The sequence below is a fragment of the Fukomys damarensis genome, unplaced genomic scaffold (genome assembly GCF_012274545.1).
Source record: "Fukomys damarensis isolate Sample0158 unplaced genomic scaffold, DMR_v1.0_HiC HiC_scaffold_21, whole genome shotgun sequence".
In the NCBI taxonomy this organism is placed as follows: Eukaryota; Metazoa; Chordata; class Mammalia; order Rodentia; family Bathyergidae; genus Fukomys; species Fukomys damarensis.
This window is the reverse complement of record NW_022900933.1, coordinates 29,023,048-29,043,186: the sequence shown is the minus strand read 5'-3', so window position 1 is coordinate 29,043,186 and position 20,139 is coordinate 29,023,048. Positions and strand designations below refer to the sequence as shown.

At 37.0% G+C, this 20,139-nt stretch overlaps 1 protein-coding gene across 5 annotated transcripts in view; it reads right to left on the bottom strand.

Moving 5' to 3' along the window:
• The window catches only part of Ttc8 (tetratricopeptide repeat domain 8), a 64,919-nt gene that overhangs the window by 3,809 nt on the left and 40,971 nt on the right, over positions 1-20,139 (bottom strand). For 2 of the 5 annotated variants that reach the window (XM_033766779.1, XM_033766780.1), the window contains 5 exons: positions 17,329-17,468; positions 15,829-16,003; positions 15,438-15,560; positions 12,571-12,654; positions 9,419-9,884 (listed from right to left, as the gene is read on the bottom strand). In XM_033766779.1, the coding sequence (XP_033622670.1) occupies positions 9,768-9,884; positions 12,571-12,654; positions 15,438-15,560; positions 15,829-16,003; positions 17,329-17,468 (639 nt within the window). In that variant the 3' untranslated portion in view covers positions 9,419-9,767. Of the gene's footprint in view, positions 1-9,418; positions 9,885-12,570; positions 12,655-15,437; positions 15,561-15,828; positions 16,004-17,328; positions 17,469-20,139 lie in introns of those variants that run through there. The other 3 variants (XM_010616272.3, XM_010616273.3, XR_004518343.1) reach the window with 3 other exon arrangements.

The following is a 20,139-nucleotide window of genomic DNA, read 5'->3' as shown; positions in this document are numbered from 1 at the left end:
CAAATTTGAAGACTAAACCCCACAGAGTACAACTCCAAGCAGCTTCATATAGTAAAAGCCCCAAAAATCTACTTGAAGAAATAACATCTGAAACTCCGTCTTTCTGCTATGGTAACTTTGTTAGCTGACCTCATAATTGTGGGAGCTGCAAGAGCAGAATCTCTGCAAAGCAGTTGCTTTCCTGATGTAAACTGAGGGATGCCATGAAGCAAAATATCACTCTCATAACAAATCCCACATGAAAATACAAATCTTTTACTTGAAAGGGAGAAACATAAAACATTTCTGATTAGACGGTGAGTTGGCATAATCATGAGGGAAAAAGACACAGAGTGGGCAAGTTTTCATAAGGGACGGCAAGGATCCAGAGCATCAGACACTCTTTAGCAGGGCAGGAGAGGATCCTGAGCCCTCATGTTTCAGAAAATCCAGTTGAGTGTATGAGAACCAGCCATAAAGTGCCGTGACAATGAAGAAAGAGGCAGACAGATCCAGAGTGCAACTTAGGTAAAGAAGCATGCCTCAGGAAGCAGCAAAATAGGTGAGTCTCCACTGTATCTGGTTTTTATCAAGCTAATATCAAGGATATCAGGCATATTCCTGGCACTGATGGCTCCAGGGTCCAGATTGTAAACCTCTGCGCACCACTCTAATGGTTTTGTCTGTTTACAGGGTGCTGGGCCACTGTGTGGGGAAAACAAACCAGGGTTGCTCAGGGGCAGCCATGACTTCCATCAGGCAGCTTCAGTCAGGTCGTACCAAATCACTGCACCTGTGTGTGGGGAAGGGAGGCTAGGGCAGCCAGAGGGGTATGTGGGACACTCATTCCTCTACTTATAGCTTGGGAGATAGAAACATAGAGTATTTGGGTATGGCTGGGGAAACCAGTAGATAAAATATTGACTCTTGTCTTAGAGTAGTTACTATATATGAATATGCAAGGCATATATTATTTATTTACATATTTTGGTTTGGGTTAATTGCATAATGAACGTGGCCACTGAAAATAGAAAAGTAAAAGCAGGAATCTCTAACTCAAGTTTCATACTCATAGAAAATCTCTTGCATGGTGGCCTGGATGCTTCAGATTTTCCAAGCTGTGTCTCTTCACCTGCTCCTGCTAGTGAACGTCACTTGCTGTTTGGATCTGGATGTGCCCCAGCACCCTCCTCACTGAGAGATAGGGCTTTTGAAGGGTGACTGGATTATGGCAGCACTATAGCTGACTGGCTGTTAGGAGTGGGGAGGCTGCCATGGTGTAAACAGCTTCTCCTTCACTATGCCCCTCTATCTTGCCATTTCTGTGTTCAAGCCTGCCAACCATGGACTGCAACTTCTGAGACTATATGCCAAAGGAAGCCTTTCCTCTTATAAGTCAAAGGTATTGGGTACTCTGTCCCAGCAATGAAAAAGTGAATAGGACATCTTGTTAATGAGCCTCAAAAATATAAAATTAAGAAAACTTTTTTCCATGAATCAGTATCAAGAATATAGCATAGGGCTAAAAATATGTGTTCTTTTCAAAGTCCTTGAGATTTTTTTTTTTTTCTGATTGAAACCCTATCACGGACTATATAATCCCACTGTAGGAATGCAGAATGCAGAATAGATGAACACAACCCATTTCTATCAGAGCCAATCAGAATCTTCTCTTTCTCCCTCTTCCTTTATAACTGATGGATGTGCTCCATCCCCCATCCCCTTTCTATCTGTAATGTGTCTAAGATGTGCTGAGCACTGTTGGAGAACATTATTTTCAAGCACAAATGTTTCTTTCCCAGCAAGTTTAACAACCCCAGTTTTGCCTTTCAGTTAGTCTCTTATTAACAGCCTGAATGATTGGGAAAGTGTAAATGCCTGGTGCTGAAGGGAATAGAAGTCCCCTATGTAAGTCCCCAATCGGGCCTTTACTTGCCATGTGACTGTGAGCAGATTACATTGTCTCTCTGAAGTTTGGTTTTCTTGTCTGTAAAATGGGTACATGAATTATTATACTTCCAAGGCCACCAGTTGCTGATAGAATCAGAGATCTGAAAGCACCTTGTAACCCACAGAACTATGGAAATATCAGGACCTTCTCATGGGAGACATCATATCACCAGTGAAACATCTGTTCTCTGTCACATCTCCATTTTATCAGACTTGTCGGGGAAGTGCTGCCATGTCTTCTACCTTTACCACTGCTGTCTCTTCTCAATGGATGGAGAGGAGGGTACTCACCAAGATGCTGAGATTCACAGCTATACAATTTACTATGTGTGTTCCTTGGGCAAGTTACAGAATCTTTATGAGGTTATCACAAGCAAAATGGGACTCATTCCCAGAGCTGTGCGGATTATACACAATAGGTACTTAATACATAATAATTGCTTGCTATGATGAGGTTCTCTGTTTAAAACTATTTTATGCTGGGCGCGGTGGTGCACACCTGTCATTCCAGCACTAGTGAGGCTGAGGCAGGAGAATTGCTGAGAGTTCAAGGCCAGCCTGAACTACATAGTAAGACCCTGTCTCCAAACAAAGAAGTATTTTATGAAGCTCCAAAATGATGTCTTGGGTCCTTCAGTTTAAAGCCTTTTCAGGGAAACTGATACATATCCTATTGGAACTAACTGTACAGGATACTTCCCTGTCATATTAATAGCCTCTTTAATAAGGCTACTTACACTATCTACTTCTTCTTGAGGAAGCTTAAATACGTTTATGTCTTTTGATGAATTTAGAGATAATAGTGGCTTTAGAAACCATCAAGCAAAGTGGCTCTCAACTTTAGCTTATATTAGAATGACCATAACCCTACAAACTAATGTGGATATTATAATAAATATTATAAGGCAGAAAACTGCAGCATTTTTCTTGCCCCACAATTTCTGTTTGGCTTAGTATAAAAACATCACATAATTTGCAGGCCTGCATTTGTAAAAAGTCAACAATCTTGAAAAAACCATTTGTTGCAAACTAATTAATGAGGTGCCATCTGTGAGAGTCAGTGTTCTTCCCATGAGCTGTGACTATCTTGATAAATTGTTATGCTTTGTAGCACAGATGGGAAAGAGAAAAGCATGTAACCAAGCAGAAGTATGGCATGAATTATCTGATCAGTTGCATATGGTATGTGGTTTAAAATTTTTATTTATTGTCTAGTGTAAAGATATTAATTTTAACGTTCTTCCTAGAAGACCTGATTTGAAATCTATGTCCTCCTTTGATCAGATTTTATTTTTTGTGTGCATTTGTATGGCAGGGTGACTGGGGACTGAACCCAGGGCCTTCATGTTGAACTCCGTCCCTAATTGTTTATTTTTTAGTTTGAGGCAGGGTTTTCACAAGTCACCAAGTCACCCAATCTGGGCTCAAAAGTACAATCCTCCCGCCAGTCTCGCAGAGTGCTGGGATGACTGACTGCACCACCACATTCAGCTTCTCCTTGTTATTTTGCACTTGATTTTCAATATTATCTCCAGATCAGTTCTTACAAAATCCTTCCACATTCCAGAAGTTTTGTGCTTCACCCAAGTTAGTTCTTATGACTAGCTTCCTCTCATTGCCGCTGCCCAGTTCCCACCCAATCAAATTCAATCTTAATGTCTCCTGAATATGTTCAACTATTAGCACTGCATGGAATGCCTCTCCATATCCCTTGCCTCCTCTCTTGTCAAAATCCTGTGATTCTTCAAATCAAAGCACTCTAATGAGTTTTCTCATAGGTTCACAATGTTTTCTCCCTTAGGAAAAAATAGCTCCTAGATTTTTATAGCACTTACCTTGTTTTAAAAGATAACATGGTACTTCAGTTAACTAGGATATTTGAATTTTTAAAAATTAGATCTAAAATGATTTAGAATAGAGGACAAAGAAAGTTCTCACACTGCAGCTGTCTGATTCTTGAAAAGGGGGTCAAAAACATATGTTGGAGAAAGGATATCCTCTTTAACAAATAGTGCTGAGAAAACTGGATATCCACATGTAGAAGATTGAAACTGGATTTCTCTTTCCCTGCTTTAAAATCACTTCAAATGGGATCAAAGACCTAATTGTAAGACCTGAGACTGAAACAACTAGAAGAAAACATAATAGAAACCATAGGCATAGGCAAAGACCTACCAAACAGAACTCCAGTAGTACAAGAAATAATGGCAAGATTCAACAAATGGGATCACATCAAATTTTTAAGTTTCTGCACAGCAAAAGAAATGATCTAACTTAGTACAGTTAGTCTACAGAATGGGAGAAAACTTTTGGCAATTACTCTTCTGACAGAGGATTAGTATCTAGACTATTTAAAGAACTCAAAAAACTTAACACTCACCCAAGGAACCCAACTGATAAATGTGCAAATGAGTAGATAATTCTGGACATAAGTACAAAGGTCAATAAGTATATAAAAAAGGTTCAACATCTTTAGCCATTAGGTAAATGCAAATCAAAACTACACTGATCAAATCTCACCCCAGTCGGAATGACTATCATCAAGAGCACAAACAGCAATGAATGCTGACAAAGGTACAGGGGAAAGGAACACTTCTACACTGCTGGTAGGAATTGTGATTTGTATAGTCATTACGGAAGTCAGTATGGAGACTCCTCCAAAATCTAAAAATAGACAGATCATTTGGTCTGGCTATACTACTCCTCAATACAATCCCAAAAGAAATAGCCTACTACAGTGACACCTGCATATGCGTGTTTATTGCAGTATAATTCACAATAGCTAAGTTATGGAAACAGCCTGGTATCAACGAATAGATGAATGACTAAAGATGTGGTATGTATACACAATGGGATAATATGCAGCCATAAAGAATAATGAAATCATGTTATTTGCAGGAAAATGGGTGGAACTGGAGACTATCATGTTAAGCAAAATAAGGCAGACTCAGAAGTGAAATATTGCATTTTTTTCTCTCATATGAGGAATCTAGGCAAAGGAGAGACAGAGAGAAGAGATGAAAGTAGAAGAAAGACTATTAGAGATGAGGAAGGGCTTCAGAGGAAAGGGAAGGGAAGAAGGAAGGGGTAAGGGGGTTGAAAATAATCCAAGTATGTTTATGCATGTACTAATATGCCAAAATGAAACCTGTTATATGTAATTAAAATTCACTAATAAAATAAAGTCCATCAAAGAATAATCTACACATAGTAAAATTGACTTTTTGTAAGGGTATTGAGTTTTATGATGTCTTTTAAAAATAATTTTATTTTAAATTGAGGTATACTATCATACAGTAAACTGCATATATATAAAATTTAATGAGAGTATATACACTGGTGAAACCATCAACACAATTAAGAAACATATCCATCACCCTCAAAAATATCCTCATACCCCTTGCTGATCTCTCCCTCCTATTCCTTCCTGCAGGCAGGCAACACTGATCCTTCCCGCCAGTATAGATTAGTTTGCATTTTCTAATATTTTATGTAAATGGGATGATGCAGGATGCACTTGTTTTTTGTTTGGCTTCCTTTACTCAGACTAATTATTTCTATATTCATCTATCATGTTACGTATTTTCAATAATTCATTCCTTTTTATTGTTGAATGATATTCCATATTGTGGATATACCACAGTTTATTTATCCATCCATCAGTTGGCAGATATTTGGACTTTCTCTAGTTTGTAGTTATTACAGATAAAGTTACCATGAGCATTCACGTCCAGTTTCTTTCTTAAATGTATGCTTTCCAAGTTCCAGTTGTTCCACATGCTAACAATCAGTCATTTGTCATGGTCATTTCTTTAAGTACTATGATTTCATTTTAGTTTTGCATTTTCTTAATGACCATAACATTGTCTTCAGAAATATTTTCTCTCACATAGTGTCTTATCTTTCCATTCTCTTCACAATGATTTCTTTTCAGTATCATATCTTTGATATTGTAGCTAAAACCCATTGTGTAACCCAAACTTACAAATATTCTCTCCCATTTTTCCTAAAAAATATTATGCATTTAACTACTACCCATTTGGAATTAACTTTTGTATACAGTGGAAGCTATGAAGAAAAGTTCATCTTTTGCACTTGAGAGCTAATTGCTTCAACATATTGAAAATACTATGCTTTCTCCATGGAACCGTCTTTGCATCTTTGTCAAAAATGTTTTCAGAGGTGTAGTTCAGTGGTAGAGCACTTACTAAGTAATGAAAAGGCCCTGGGTTCAAGCCCCAGCACTGAAAAAATTCATTTTCCACTTGTATATGGTTCTATTTCTAACTCTTTGCATTCCACTGATCATTTGTCTAAACTGACAGTAATGGTATTGATTCTGTACTGATTAGAGTAGCTTTAAAATAAGCCTTTAAATCAGGTGGTTAGTCACAAATGTATTCTTTTTTCACCAGTTTTATTGTTAGGCTTTTGCATTTCTGCATTAATTTTAGAACCAGCCCATCAATTTCTACCAAAAAAAAAAAAAGCTGAGATTTTGAAAGAAACTGTGTTGACCTATAATTGGGGAAAAAACAACATCTTAACAGCATGGAGTCTTCCAACCTATAAATGTGGTATCTCTTTTAATTTAGAGACTTTAATTTCTCTCAGCAATATTTTGTAGAAGTCATATGTATGAATATATATAATTTATATTCTCAATGCTGTTGTGAGTGGCATTACTTTTGTAATTCCAATTTCCAACTGATTGTGAATATATCAAATTTACTTTGACACCAAAGAAGTAAAATGACAATCTCTCAAAAATGTTTTATTCGGCTAAAACTAGGGCTAATGCCATCTGTATGGAAAGATGTGAAATTGCAATTGTTTTCAAATTGCTAAAGAAAAATTTTCCCCATTATCTGAGCCTCACTGGCCATTTGGAATTCTGGGACACATCCATGGAACATTCCAGCTTTATATTCCTTAGAATTTAAAACTACACCAGGCTGGTCACTGCGGTGCTCATGTTTTGAGCTACTTGAATGGTTAAGGCAGGAAGGAATGCCTGAGAATTGGAGTTCAAGGACAGCCTGGGCAACACAGCAAGCAGCTGTCTCACAAAACAAAACAGAAACACTATCTGGTAATAGCTTTCTTCTTCTTTTTTTGGTACCGGGGATTGAACTCTGGTCTTTCACTTGTGAGGCAGGCAGCAGAACCACTGGGCTAAATCCCCAGCCCTATAGCTTTTTTCTTAAACTGAGTAACTGGATTCAATATTTCCCACAGCTGAGTTCTACCACAATCTTTCCAAAGTCTTTATTTTTTAAATGCTTGAACTCAATCCCCACTAAAAACTCTTGACAGAAACCCCTAATATTAAGAGACTTGATGTAGAAACAACTTTAAAACATAGTAGTATATTATCTTTAATTTTCCCAACCCCAGGCCACGTCCTAATGGCTTTCTGTATGTAATATACTGGTGAATGCTCTGATCCTGGGAAATACCATTCCAAAATGCACAAGAGTTACTACCATAGAGGACCTGCTCTGAATAGAAACATTTGTGCAGGAGGAAGAACTTCTTGCGTCAGCAATTATTCAGCACAGGCAGATTTCATTTTCATCATTTGGAAGTAAGCTCAATGGTGTGAATTCTGGTTGAACAACCCTTCAAGCCTACTAGATGGTAACTGTTAATGGTCTTCTACAGAAACGTTAGCACAGAAGCTGAAAGTATGCAGCCTAAAAGTAGCTTTCTGACAAAGACACACACACACACACACAGCTCCTGACTCACAGCGTCAGCCATCCTGACCCATTTTTCACATCACAGTTCATACCGACAACATAAATTCAAGACAAAAATCTGTGTCACCTTAGGAGCATTGAATTCTTTGTTGGTTTTTTGTTTGTTTCACTGTGTTATCATTCATTTTAAATGATAACACCTCTATTTAGAGGAGAAACACTGACAGACAGTTGAATATAAGGTTTTAGGGCTCATACTCAAGGGGCCATGCCACTCATGTTTGAATCTCCTCTCTGACAATTACTAGCTTAACTCTTTTTTTTTCCTGTGCCTTAGTTTTCTGTAAGACGGGTATAATAACAGGACTACTTCTAAGTGAAATAAATAAGTCACACATATGCAAGTACCGAATAGTTTCTCCATTGTAAGTTTTTGATGTCTGGCTATCTGATTTTGTAAATACTCTGACTTTGCTCTTCTTCAAGATTGCTTTGCCTCATTTTGGTCCCTTGCATGTCTAGATGAATTTTTAAATAAACTAACCAGTTTCTATAGAATTAATGCAATGATTTAAATTAGTATTGCCTTGAACCTATTTATAATTTTGTGGAGAATTGATATATTTGCAATCTTTCATCTATTTTTCTATTTTATCTTTCTATAATTTTTCTTAGTAATATTTTGTAATTTTTAGGGCAAGGATTTTATGCATTTGAAGGGAGGGTGGGGACAAGGGGAAAAAATGAAAACCAAGACCTGGCATGTGAAGGTACAAGATCCCAGTAATGAATGCAACTGTACTGTCTACCTAGAATGTACCAATAAATTAAATTAAAATTTTTTAAAAATTAAAAAAAAATAACAGGACTGCATCAGACTGCAGTGGTAATGAAATGAATTCACACACAGTGCTTAGAACAGGTGGGCATATTCAACATCTTCAATGTTGGCCAATATTCTTAGCTCTTACTTTAAATTTACTAATAAAATTGTTCACATTGTATAGCTTTAATCTGAATAATGAACATAGCATTAGAATATCTGATAGCACTTCAGGAAATTCTCAAGTGCTTAAGCACATATCAGGGAGAACTAAAAGAGGTTCAAGTCGGAAATCAAGGAACAAGATCTGCACTGTGTGAACGAGGACCTTGCTTCCTTTATTCATGGCACAAAGAGGCTTCCTTAGACATTCCCTGAAGTTGCTTCTACTCTCTAACAATCTATAATGCCTTGAATTCAAAATGTGTTCTATTTGCTAAGTAGTATGATTTACACAAATATGAAGAGAATGTAAATCTCAAAGTTTTCATGAAGCTAAAAAAAAAAATGAAAAATGGTGCAGACAGATCCCAAGATACAGTGCGAGTAGCTCTGATTTCACAAGTTTCCTTGTGTGGTCACTTCAGTGAGGCACTCACTAAGGTTGAGAAAGTTCCAGGACCTCACAATCCAGCCTTTCTTAGGGCTGACCACAGGTGGACTCCAATTCTGATATCCTTAATAATGTGATATCCTACAAATACCTTTTCAGGAAAACAAAACAAAATTGGTAGCATACAATTTGAAATGACTTCATTTATAAGAATACAACACTTCTGAAAAACTTTTTTCATCTGAGATGAATGAAAACAAAAACTCATAAAAAATGACAGAATGTTGATGTTTTATATATTGGTTTATTTTAAAGAATAATATATAATGACAAAGTATTTGATTAAAAAATAGGTTGAAATTCAATTTTTATTCTCTATTTAGGATAAACATACACTATGTTTTAAAGGCAGATTCCAGACATCTTAAGTTATATGATGCCGGATGCTTAAGGACTTTTTAAATATACAATTATGAAAATTTGAGGAAATCATTAATATGGTAAATATAAACAAATATCTACCACATAATGTGAGAGGTTTCATGATCTACTTGTAAATATTTAAATTCTGTATTTCACAATATTCTTTTATAAAAATTTCATTATAAAGTTTCCATTACACATTCTAGTTGAAATTCTCTGACAGGACACCGTCAACTAAGTAGTCCACACAGGATATATTATACTGTAGGTACACACACATACTACTTTGTTCGTTGCATGATGCCCCTTCATAAGAACACACTGGTCTCAGGAACAATCAGAGCATAGCAAAATGCTCCTTTAATTGTTTAATTAACTGTTGTGTATCCACATGATCAGGAAATGCTGCTTCAGATTTCTGTGCAGCAACATAACTTCTCTGCAGATCTCCAATCTGTGAGGAATACCAGAATAAGACCAGAAAAAAAATGAGCACGGAAGTAAAAGAAAAAAAAAATACTATGTGCATGCTGTAAGAATGTAAAAGTTTCCTAAAGGTAACTTCTTTGATTATGCTACTTAAATTTTAGAGTCTCCCACGTAGATTATAGTTCCATCTCGAAAATTACATGAGAAAAATAACCAATTATGCACATCATTTATCCTGCAATATAGCTGTCTATTTATGAATTCAGAAATTTGTGTTTTCTGCTTGTCACTGACAGTATTATAAACATAAAATGATATTTGAATGCCTAAACATCCAGCCTTAGATAGCTTAGGAAAACTATTTGTAACATACTACAAGACATGTATTGATTAGAGTATTATCTTAGACAAGAAATTTAGGCAAAAAGTTTGTATTTAAAATATGACATGCCCTGAGAGGTTTTGAAAAATGCCAACACAGTAATGTTAGAAAGATATCTGTTTTTATGTTTATAAAGAGTGGCTCTTATTTCCAATGAAATATGTGTTAAATTCCAGTCCCAAAGGAAATTATGTGAATCACTGAATGTATTTCGATTCATGTATGTACTTGTAAAAAGTTAGAACTTTTTAGTATGTATACACACACACACACACACACACACACACACACACACACACACACCCTAGGTTAATTCAACTCTGGTGGTTGTTTTGATAACACATATACTTATGTATTAAAACATAGCTGAGTGGAGTGGCATATACCTGTATTTCAGCACACAAGAGTCTGAGGCAGGAGGAAAATGAGCTTAAGGCCAGCCTAGGCTACATAAAGCATTCAAGAACAGTATGGACATGGGGGCCGGGGATTTAGCTCAGTGGTTCCACCACCTGCCTCACAAGCGCAAGAACCCGAGTTCAATCCTTGGTACCAAAAAAATCTTTGAAAAAAAAAAAAAAAAAAAAAAAAAAAAAGAACAGTATGGACTAAAGAGCAAGACCCCATCTCAAAAAAAATAAAGGAAAGAAACTTATAAATGGTTTTCTTTAAAAACCTTAACATCATAACATTATTTTTAAAGGAAATGTAGTCATGTGCCTAAAATAATGCCTCATTTGAGTTACGAATTTATTAAAATGCACTATCTTCCTGAAAGTAGTCATGCCGCCTTCTGTTTTAATGAACTAAGCAGCAGTATACACCGCGAGAAACACACAGGCATCATAGATCTGGGTGTAAACTTGAAAGCTGCTATTGCACTGTGACTCAAGGGGTATCCTTTAATCTCTACGAGCCTTGGGTTCCATTAGAACATAAGCCCTTCAAAGCAGGTAGAGGTTTCTGTCTGTTTTAGTCATTGCTCCATCCTCTATGCCAACAACACAGCCTGAAATATGTAGAGGCTCAAAAAATGAAACATCAGTTATATAAAAAAAAATGACTAGAGAAGGGAAGGGATACTCCATTGGGGGTTGGGGTGAATCAGAAAAAGTATATAAAACACATAGAACAATGGCTGGTACTTTTCAATCATTCAGAAAAATTACAATCTATGAATTACAGCTTTTCTATTTTCAAAACAGAAATGAGGGCATGGATAGCCTCATACTCATGCTATGAAAAATAACATTTTTACATATTTGGTTAATAAAGACCCTAACATCAAAAACATTTTTTGGAAAATGGATACATATTGAAGATATACTCCTAAGTGAAATAAATAAGGCACACGTGTAAATACCGAATAGTTACCCTGGTGTGAATAATCTGCAATAATACATAAAATCCTAATAAGATTACTGACATTTAGAAATGGGAAGAAAGGAGCTAAAGGTGTAGGGAAGGTGGGATGGATAGGGGAAGGGTAATAAGGGAAAAGAAAAAAATGTGAGATAATGAAAAGATGAAAATAAAGTGTTTGTAGATGGGGAGGGGAGGAGGGGGTGAAGGGAGGGCAGAGGTAAGGGGAAAAAATGAGAATCAAGACTTGTCATGTGGAGGTACAAGATCCCAACAATGAATGTAACTGTACTGTATCCCTAAAATGTACCAATAAACTCAAAGCTGAAAAAAAATTTTTTAATCATGTTTGTATCAAGATAGACTCACCTTCCATGTTAAAAGAGTTTTACAAGCAAAAGTGAATTATAAGATGCCTTTTGTTTTCATATTATTAACAAATTGTGCATGATTCCTTTCAGCCTTGGATGTTAACTGACTTCTAACATAGTATTAACAGTCATATTTCCCCCATATTGTTCATATTTAAAATAGCTTTCACTAATATCCCTAATTTTATACCAATTATGCCAAAGACTGTAAGGTAATATGATCAATGGGAAATATGTAGGATTTATTTGCTATAAACGCCAATCACCAATCCTTCCCAAACAAGGAATCACTTAATGAATGTTTTTTCAATGATTAAACATCATATTTTAAAACATAAAATATTTTACCTGCAATGTATAATGGTCAATATATTTAGTTAATATCTGGTGATAGATTAAAGTTTATTAAATTGTCCCTTGAAGCAAATATGTTTGTATATAGAGTGAGAGTTTTTTAAAAATCATTTCTTTTCAGATTGAAAAATCAACCTTCTGTTCAGAAAGATAAAGTTAGACTCTTCTTGTTTATCCGTATTTTTAAACCAAGAAAGAACAAGAGACAGATCAGATGATAAATTAATAAAGAAATAAACTACCTTATCAGATATTGTTGCAAAATTAAAATGTGGTTCGTACATATGGGGTGCCAAAGATGATGCAGTTTGTAATAGTGCTCTTGCCTGTGAAAAAACAAATATAAGATACAACCAAGTCATATAAGCACATATCAGTGTTATATGTGACTTTTTTTTTCCTTTGGTTAAAAAAATTATCTACAAGAAGACCTAAACAAGCATAATTCTGTGATAAATGCAGAGGACATGCCTCATGAAATACAATATTTTTTGAAATACAGTTAACTATTGATATTGTGACAAAAGTATGTTAATAAGCACTTCAAAAGACAGAAGAATTTAGAAAGTTGAAAATTTGGAGTACATTTAAAGTTTTACGGCAAGGATATATAGGGATGGGGGGGAGGTAAGGGAGGAGAAGGAGAAGTAAAAAGAACTAAGATATTTTATGTACATTTACCAATTCTCCACAATGAATGTAATCAATATTAACTGCAAGCATGTACTAAAACAAATAATTTTTAAAAGATTTGAGAACACTGTCATAAAATTTATATTTCAGTGTGATACACAATATATTTTAAAATATAATCAATGCTAAACAAAATCCTCTTAATCTAGTTTTTGTTGTAGGCTCTAATTATATGTTCTCTAAAGCTTCTTTTTTTTACCAGGGATCGAACTCAGGTCCTTGTGCTTGCGAGGCAGGCAGCAGAACCACTGAGCTAAACACTGGCCCTATATGTTCTCTAAAATAATAATTTAAAAAATACTACCAACAAACCATAATAAACTTCAAAGCTGGATGACAGTAAGCAAGTATGTATTATACTGCTGACTGGTTTTCTAAGGGAAATAGTAATGGAAAATGACAAGCTTTATGTTCTTGAAATTACCTGAAACACAAAAGTCAAATTATTTTTTTGGCCCTTGTAGCTTCAAAGGATCATTTATTGCAGAGACCACTGAGTGGCATGATATGCTCATATATATGTTGTTAAAACCACAAACTCAACATAGCAAGCCGCTGAACCATCTTCCAACTTGTAGCTAAACCCAAAATTTATATCCATGACCCTAAGGACAAATTCATGTTATCTTTTGAAAATGAAAATTAAAGAATAAATTATATAAAATGGTGGATATTCATTTTTAGTAATAAAATGAGGCTAGTATATAACCTTTTGCTAAAATATTTATAATTAATTTTATCCTACAGAGACGATAAGTAGTAGAGGGAAAAGAAAATCACTAATATTGGATCAGACCCAACTGCAAAAGGATTTGCTTCATGTCGATCTTGGCAAAGTTCAAAGACAAAATAAATGTCCACTTTAGAGTTACGTTCATAAAATACAAATCCATCTTATTAATGTTGGGAAAATTTCTGAAATAAAGTTATGTTTCTGTCCTTGTTAGCAATGTATTTGGAAGAACAAGTGCCTGTCCCAGCACCCTGTTCACTGTATCTGTAACCCTGGGTACAATTATTGACCCTCTTCAAAGTCTCCCTCTCTGAAGTGGCAGATGTAACAATATTTACCCTTAATTGCCATTATGACTGTACGAGAATTAGCTTTTGGTTACGTATATAGCAATAGTGCAACTTATTAAGTACCTATGATGTGCTCAATATCATGCTTCAACTTTACACAGATGATCTAATCCTCACGAAAACAGTCAGGCAAGACTATTAGAGAAGAGGAAGGGAATGGAAAAAGGAGGGGAAGGCAAACAACAGTAAAAGGAGGTCTGATCAAAGTGTGTTATAGCATGTATGAAAATGCCTACGAGACTCATTATTCTGTGTAATTAATATGTAATATGTCCTAATAAATAAATCTTCAGGTAGGTACTATTATGGCTCTATTTTATCAATTGTCTAATTATTCACAAACATCAACTGGGCACTTTAACATGTGCTGGGCACTGTTTCTGGTGCCAACGATACAACTGTAACACGGCAGGCACAGTTCCTGCTTTCACGCAGCCAAGATTCTACACATAGATATAATGATATCTGGTAAAATGAGACATACTTGGAAGAAAAACAAAAACAAAAAACAGGAGGTGTGCTAACCCTGGGGGCTCCTTTAGATTAATATTGACATGGTAGCAGTTAAGACCTCAGTGACAGAAAGAAACCTGTCATTGCAAGGTCTGAGGGAGGGACATTCCCAAGGCCCTGAAGGCAGAAGACTAAATGCACCTATCTGGAGGCTGTAGAATGGAGGCCAGAAGTCGCTAAGGAAGCAGGAAGCAGTGAAGGACCCTGTCTGAGAGGGAGGCAGACACCTGATCAGGGCTGGAAGCCCAGGTTTATTCCAAATACCAGGCAACAGCACTGAAGGATTTTAAGCAACGTGGTAATGAAATAATTTTGTTTTGTAAAAAGTCTCCCAGGCCGTTCTGAGGAGCATGTGGGTCGCGGGGAGGGAGCCGGTGAGGAGGCTCTCAGAATAGTCTCGGCACGAGATGGCAGCAGGGTGGAAAAAGTGGCCAGGCTCAGGATGACTTTGAGGAGGGCTGATGGGACTTGCTGAATATGCTGCAGGCACGGTGGTGATGGGAGGAGGAAGGAGAAAAAAAAGAGGTTTCAAAAGTGGCTCCTAGGGTTTTGGCAGGCGTGGCGAGATGGTGGGTGGCAGATGGTAAACAGTGGAAGAGTTCACAAAGGTAGGGAAGATTAGGGAGGTGCATAATGACCTACAAAACTAAATGTTCTGTTTTGGAGTCAGAAAGTAACTTGCCCAATTCATGAAGGAGCTGGGATTCAAATCCAAGCCTGTCAGACTCCAAAGCTCATTTTAAAATTATATAATGACAGCCACATGTAACTGCTTTTCTTTGAAGAGAGCAGGCTCTCCCCGGTGTCGCTGTTCCCTGACCTGTTCGACATGGCCCTTCCGCATCTCCAGCACTGCTAGGTTGTTGTAAGCCTCGGCATGATGGTTGTTGTTCACCAGAGCCAGCCGGAAGCACTGATGGGCCAAATTCACATCTCCTACGCCCTGAAAAGCAAAGTGCACATTCGCACACATAGATCCATAAACTTCCTCCTACCACCCCTCTTCCTGTCTCAGATAAATCTTTCACACTGCCTGTAGAAAGCAAGTCCCAATCATGGGAGTCAAGTACGAATTCTGTGTAAGTACATTTAACTTGAGCGGTGGTGACTGCTAGAGATCTCTAAATGCCCATGTAATACCACAGCCAGGATTTATAGTACCTGAAAATGTCTTCAAACTCTTATTTTTCTAGAACAGAAATACAACCTACCACAGCTATGTGTCCCAAATTATACCAGACATCAGCTGCCTCTTCTTCATTTTCCGCAAGAGAAAGGGCACGTTCAAATGAGGTCAGAGTCATATCGTACTGCTGGGCATAGAAGCAACACAGCCCCAGATTGTTTAAAAGCTGGCAGTTATAGACGCCCATCTGCAAGAGTCGCCTTTTCAAAAAAAAAAAAGCACAATGTTAACCGACTCTATAAATGTTACAGCATGCATTTTTTACAGTTAGGAATGAATTCACTTTATCATTGTCAACACCCACAAAGAATATAAATAAAAAGGGTTATTGTAAATGAAGAAGCGTTTAAAGCAAATACAAAAGCATGTCTTTTATAATGGTGTCAGTCACGGGAAATATGTCCCAAGTCAAGGTCAGAAGCAATGTCTCTGTTTTTTTCCCTCTAAAAGCTGTTAGAGAACAAAATAAATAAATAGTGACACAAAAGAAAACTGTCACATTTTAGCTTTATAAAGCCTTGGTGCCCAGAGGTAAATAAATCCGAGACTGTCCAGTCTAACTTGAGGACTGTGTTTCACATTTCCCTCTGTTTTCACCCGAACGGGACACTGGTTTTGTTTATCTGTACTTCGTGGTTATCTGCCTGGACTTCTAATGAGCTTCACTGAGAAGATGTTATGAATGGGTCCCTATATTATCTATGTGGCTTCCATGCTGCAGTCACCCCTCAAGAGCCCTGTTTTGCTTCTGGTCATCCTTAATCCGGAGGGGCAAAGGACAAGTGAGTTTAAGCAGATGAAAATTCAACTCGGCTGCCTGGTGAAGCCCCTGACTCACTTTGGAGGTGGGAATAGTCAGCTGCCTGTACACGGGATGCATACTGTATGTTTTATGCTTCGAAAATAGGTTGAAAAGAAGCTTTTGTCAGCTGTATGTTATTCTACATAACTGTAAGTTACTTCATTCCTTGTATGAAGAGAAAATTATGTTTTTTAGAAGGCGTACATAAGATCAAAATTAGTATGCATTCCAAAGAGGACCAGTAAATGTGATTTATTTAGATTTTGAAAAAATATTTGGAAAATGAGTTGACGGTACTTCGCGCACAGGTGATTCTGTTTCAGGTCCTCAGCAAGGTTTGGAACATGGAGCCAAGTGGTCTCTGCATAGTTCCTCACTCTCTCAGTCTCAGTCTCTTAGGTTCAGTGATGTTAATACAGGTGGGGATGATAAGGGTTTTATGTAGCTAGGAAGCTGCTACTGGTAAAGTGGCTAACTCTTACAGTAAGTTAAAAAGAAACTCGTTCCGTTTTCCCAGGTGTGTTTCTGCAAGACGCCAACATCTGCACATTTCCAAATCACTGGATGTCACTCTAATGCTCAGAAAATATCTGAGTGTTGGAATTTTTAGGTTCATAGACACATGGCCTGTACGTTATTTCTCTACATTTTCATCCCACCTTTGTTACTGTCTCACTAGGATCTCACAGGAAGGTCATTCAACAAATTGAATGTAAAGCACACCTGTAAAACCGGAGCGCTATCTCTGGTTGATCAGAATAAAAGTGGTTGCTTCCAATACATGCAATGGCTTCCATGTGAGTACTGTCTTGTTTCAAAACTTCTTTGTAGTATTCAGCTGCTGATGAGTTATTGTTCATTTCCTATTCTCCACCAAGACAGAAGAGTTAAAGTTGGACAAGAAATTATTTTTTCAACCAATTTAAGCTCATTCATTCGAACAAGTACTGACTGCCATGTGCCAGACCCTATCCTAGGCTCTAAGGACACAATATGAACAAAAAGATAAAAGTCCTGGTCCTCGTGGAGTCTACATACAGATGAACAAATACGGCCTAAGATGTTAGGCAAGGAAGACTGATGTGAAGAAACACAGAGTAGGGTAAGGAGAGAGAGAGCTTCTGCAGAAGGGGTGGTCACCTTGGAGGAGGGGACACTTGGACAGAGATCTAAATGAAGTGAGGGATCTCTTGATCCAAGCTTATCTAGAGGAGGCTCACTCCTGCCAGAGAGATGAGCAAATGGCCGAGCCTAAGATGGAAACTTTTAGAAGAGCCGCCCTGGGAAGTGGGAGTGTGGCAGAGGAGGAGACCAAAGAGACAGCCAGCCACAGGAAGAATTTTATCAGCCATGAGAAGAGCTGCAAACTCATTTCTAAGGCCAGAGAAAATAATTAGAGGATTAAAAACAGAAGAGTAACGTGATCGCACTGTGTTTGTATTTTCAAAGAATAAAACTTGGCTGCTAAGTGCAAGGAATGCCACAAGGAGGAAATGCTAGCAAGGAAACCAGGAAGGAAATGAAGGCAACTTGACAAATTCAGAAATAGTTACATATGTAATTAAAAACCGAAGAAACCAGCTGGGCATGGTGGCGGATGCCTGTAATCCCAGCACTCTGGGAGGCTGAAGCAGGAGGATCACAAGGTTGAGACCAGCTTGGTCAACTTAAGAGACTTGGCGAAACTCTCTCTCAAAATAAAACAGGGCTAGAGATGTAACTCGGTGCGCATGACTTACATTCAATCCCTAGTATCACAAAAACAAACAAAACTCTTCTACAATTATTATAAGTGTGTCTATTATTTTTGTTATTATTATTATTAAGATGGGGCTCACTATATTGCTGTGGCTAGTCTGGAACTTCTAGCTGAAGTCATCCTCCTGCCTCAGCCTCCTGAGTAGCTGAGACTAGAGGCACACATTACCACACCCTGCTCATCTAATATAATTAATAAATGTTGTATCTCTCAAATCCACCTTCAAGACTCAGTTTTGGCTCCACATCCTTCATGACAAGTTCCCTATGTTCTCACCTCACATGGTACTTCTGACTCTCAGCTTATGAAATGTACTGTGACCCACACACAGATGTTCCTATCATGTGAGGACTCGGTTTTTGTTAAGATTTTAATCATATTTCATTCTATCTACAAAACTCCCCCAGTTGTAAGAATCACCCTGTAATCCTTTTTTAAACAAAGAGTTTTTATTTGATACTTACTGATAGGCTTATTTAGACCTAAATGTACCACAGATCACTCTGGCATACTGTCTATAAAATACACATAAAAATAAAGAATAAAGCATTCTTTCATGTGACACCCCAAATTTTTCTGATTCCCTTTTTGACTTAGTCATCCGTGTCCATTGGTGATACAGCTTTTCTTTTATTTTTGACAATGAATAATTTTATATAGTTATGGGGTACAATAGGACACTTTGATACATTGTGGAAGGGGTAAAACAAGGTAACAAACATATTCGTTACCACACGTGGTTCTCATTTCTTTGTGTTGAGAGCATTTAAAATCCACTGATACCAGTTCCTCAAAGTATGCTCTGCCGTCTTCTCCAAGATTTCTTCCAAGCCACTGAGTCATTTCACTACGCCTATTCCTGTGTTTTCTTGATCACACCAGCAGGTGTCAACAAAAGCTTCCAGGCAACCATCAGAAAGCATTACCAAGGTCACCCTGTTAGGAATAACTACCAAGTTTCTATATAAGCAGCTGATGACATCTCCACAGCAGCTGTCACTTGGCCACAAGGAACAAAAGATGCTAAGATGCTACCTACTTTCCAATGCAACCAATTTAATATGTGAAAAAACATATTTTTAGAATCCATGAAACTCGGCAAGTTTTTTAAGAGCAAGAACTTGCTATACTCCTTAGCACCAAATTTTGTGCTTCTACATACTGAAAAATTAGTGACCAAGAGTCAAACAACTTCTGAGTTTTCTTCTCTTTCATGATTCCACGAGAACAGAGGCTTTCCTCAAACTTTTGGGTCTTGAGTGTCCCTTCAAATTCTTAAAAATCAGTGAAAATCTTCAAGAAGATTTGTATATATAAGTAATATCCATAGATGTTTAAAATTCAATGGGGAAATTTTTAAATATTTATTCTCAATGTTATATTATAAATAATAAAAATAAAACTATTACATGTTAACATATTTTTATGGAAAAAATTCAGGCTTTCCTGAGTAGAGAAACCTGTAGGCGGTATACCACATCTGCTATGGAATAGATTAGTCTAACTCAGCGATAAAAGACGATCAAGGCCCTGGGGCTGTAGATCTAATACTGCATGCTCTAATTGTTTTTATCAATAAGAAAGTTAATGAATTAAGTTAAAGCTGAGAGTGAAAAAATAAGCTGTACATTGGACTGTACATAATGATTCTATTTATGGTTACAGTAACCATGCCCATGTGTGTGCTTTTAATGTGAACAAAACTGTATTTTTTTTCCAGTCTCCATGAAGTTAGTGGTTTATCTTCTATTTGTCTAAATAGAAGGTGTCTTTGT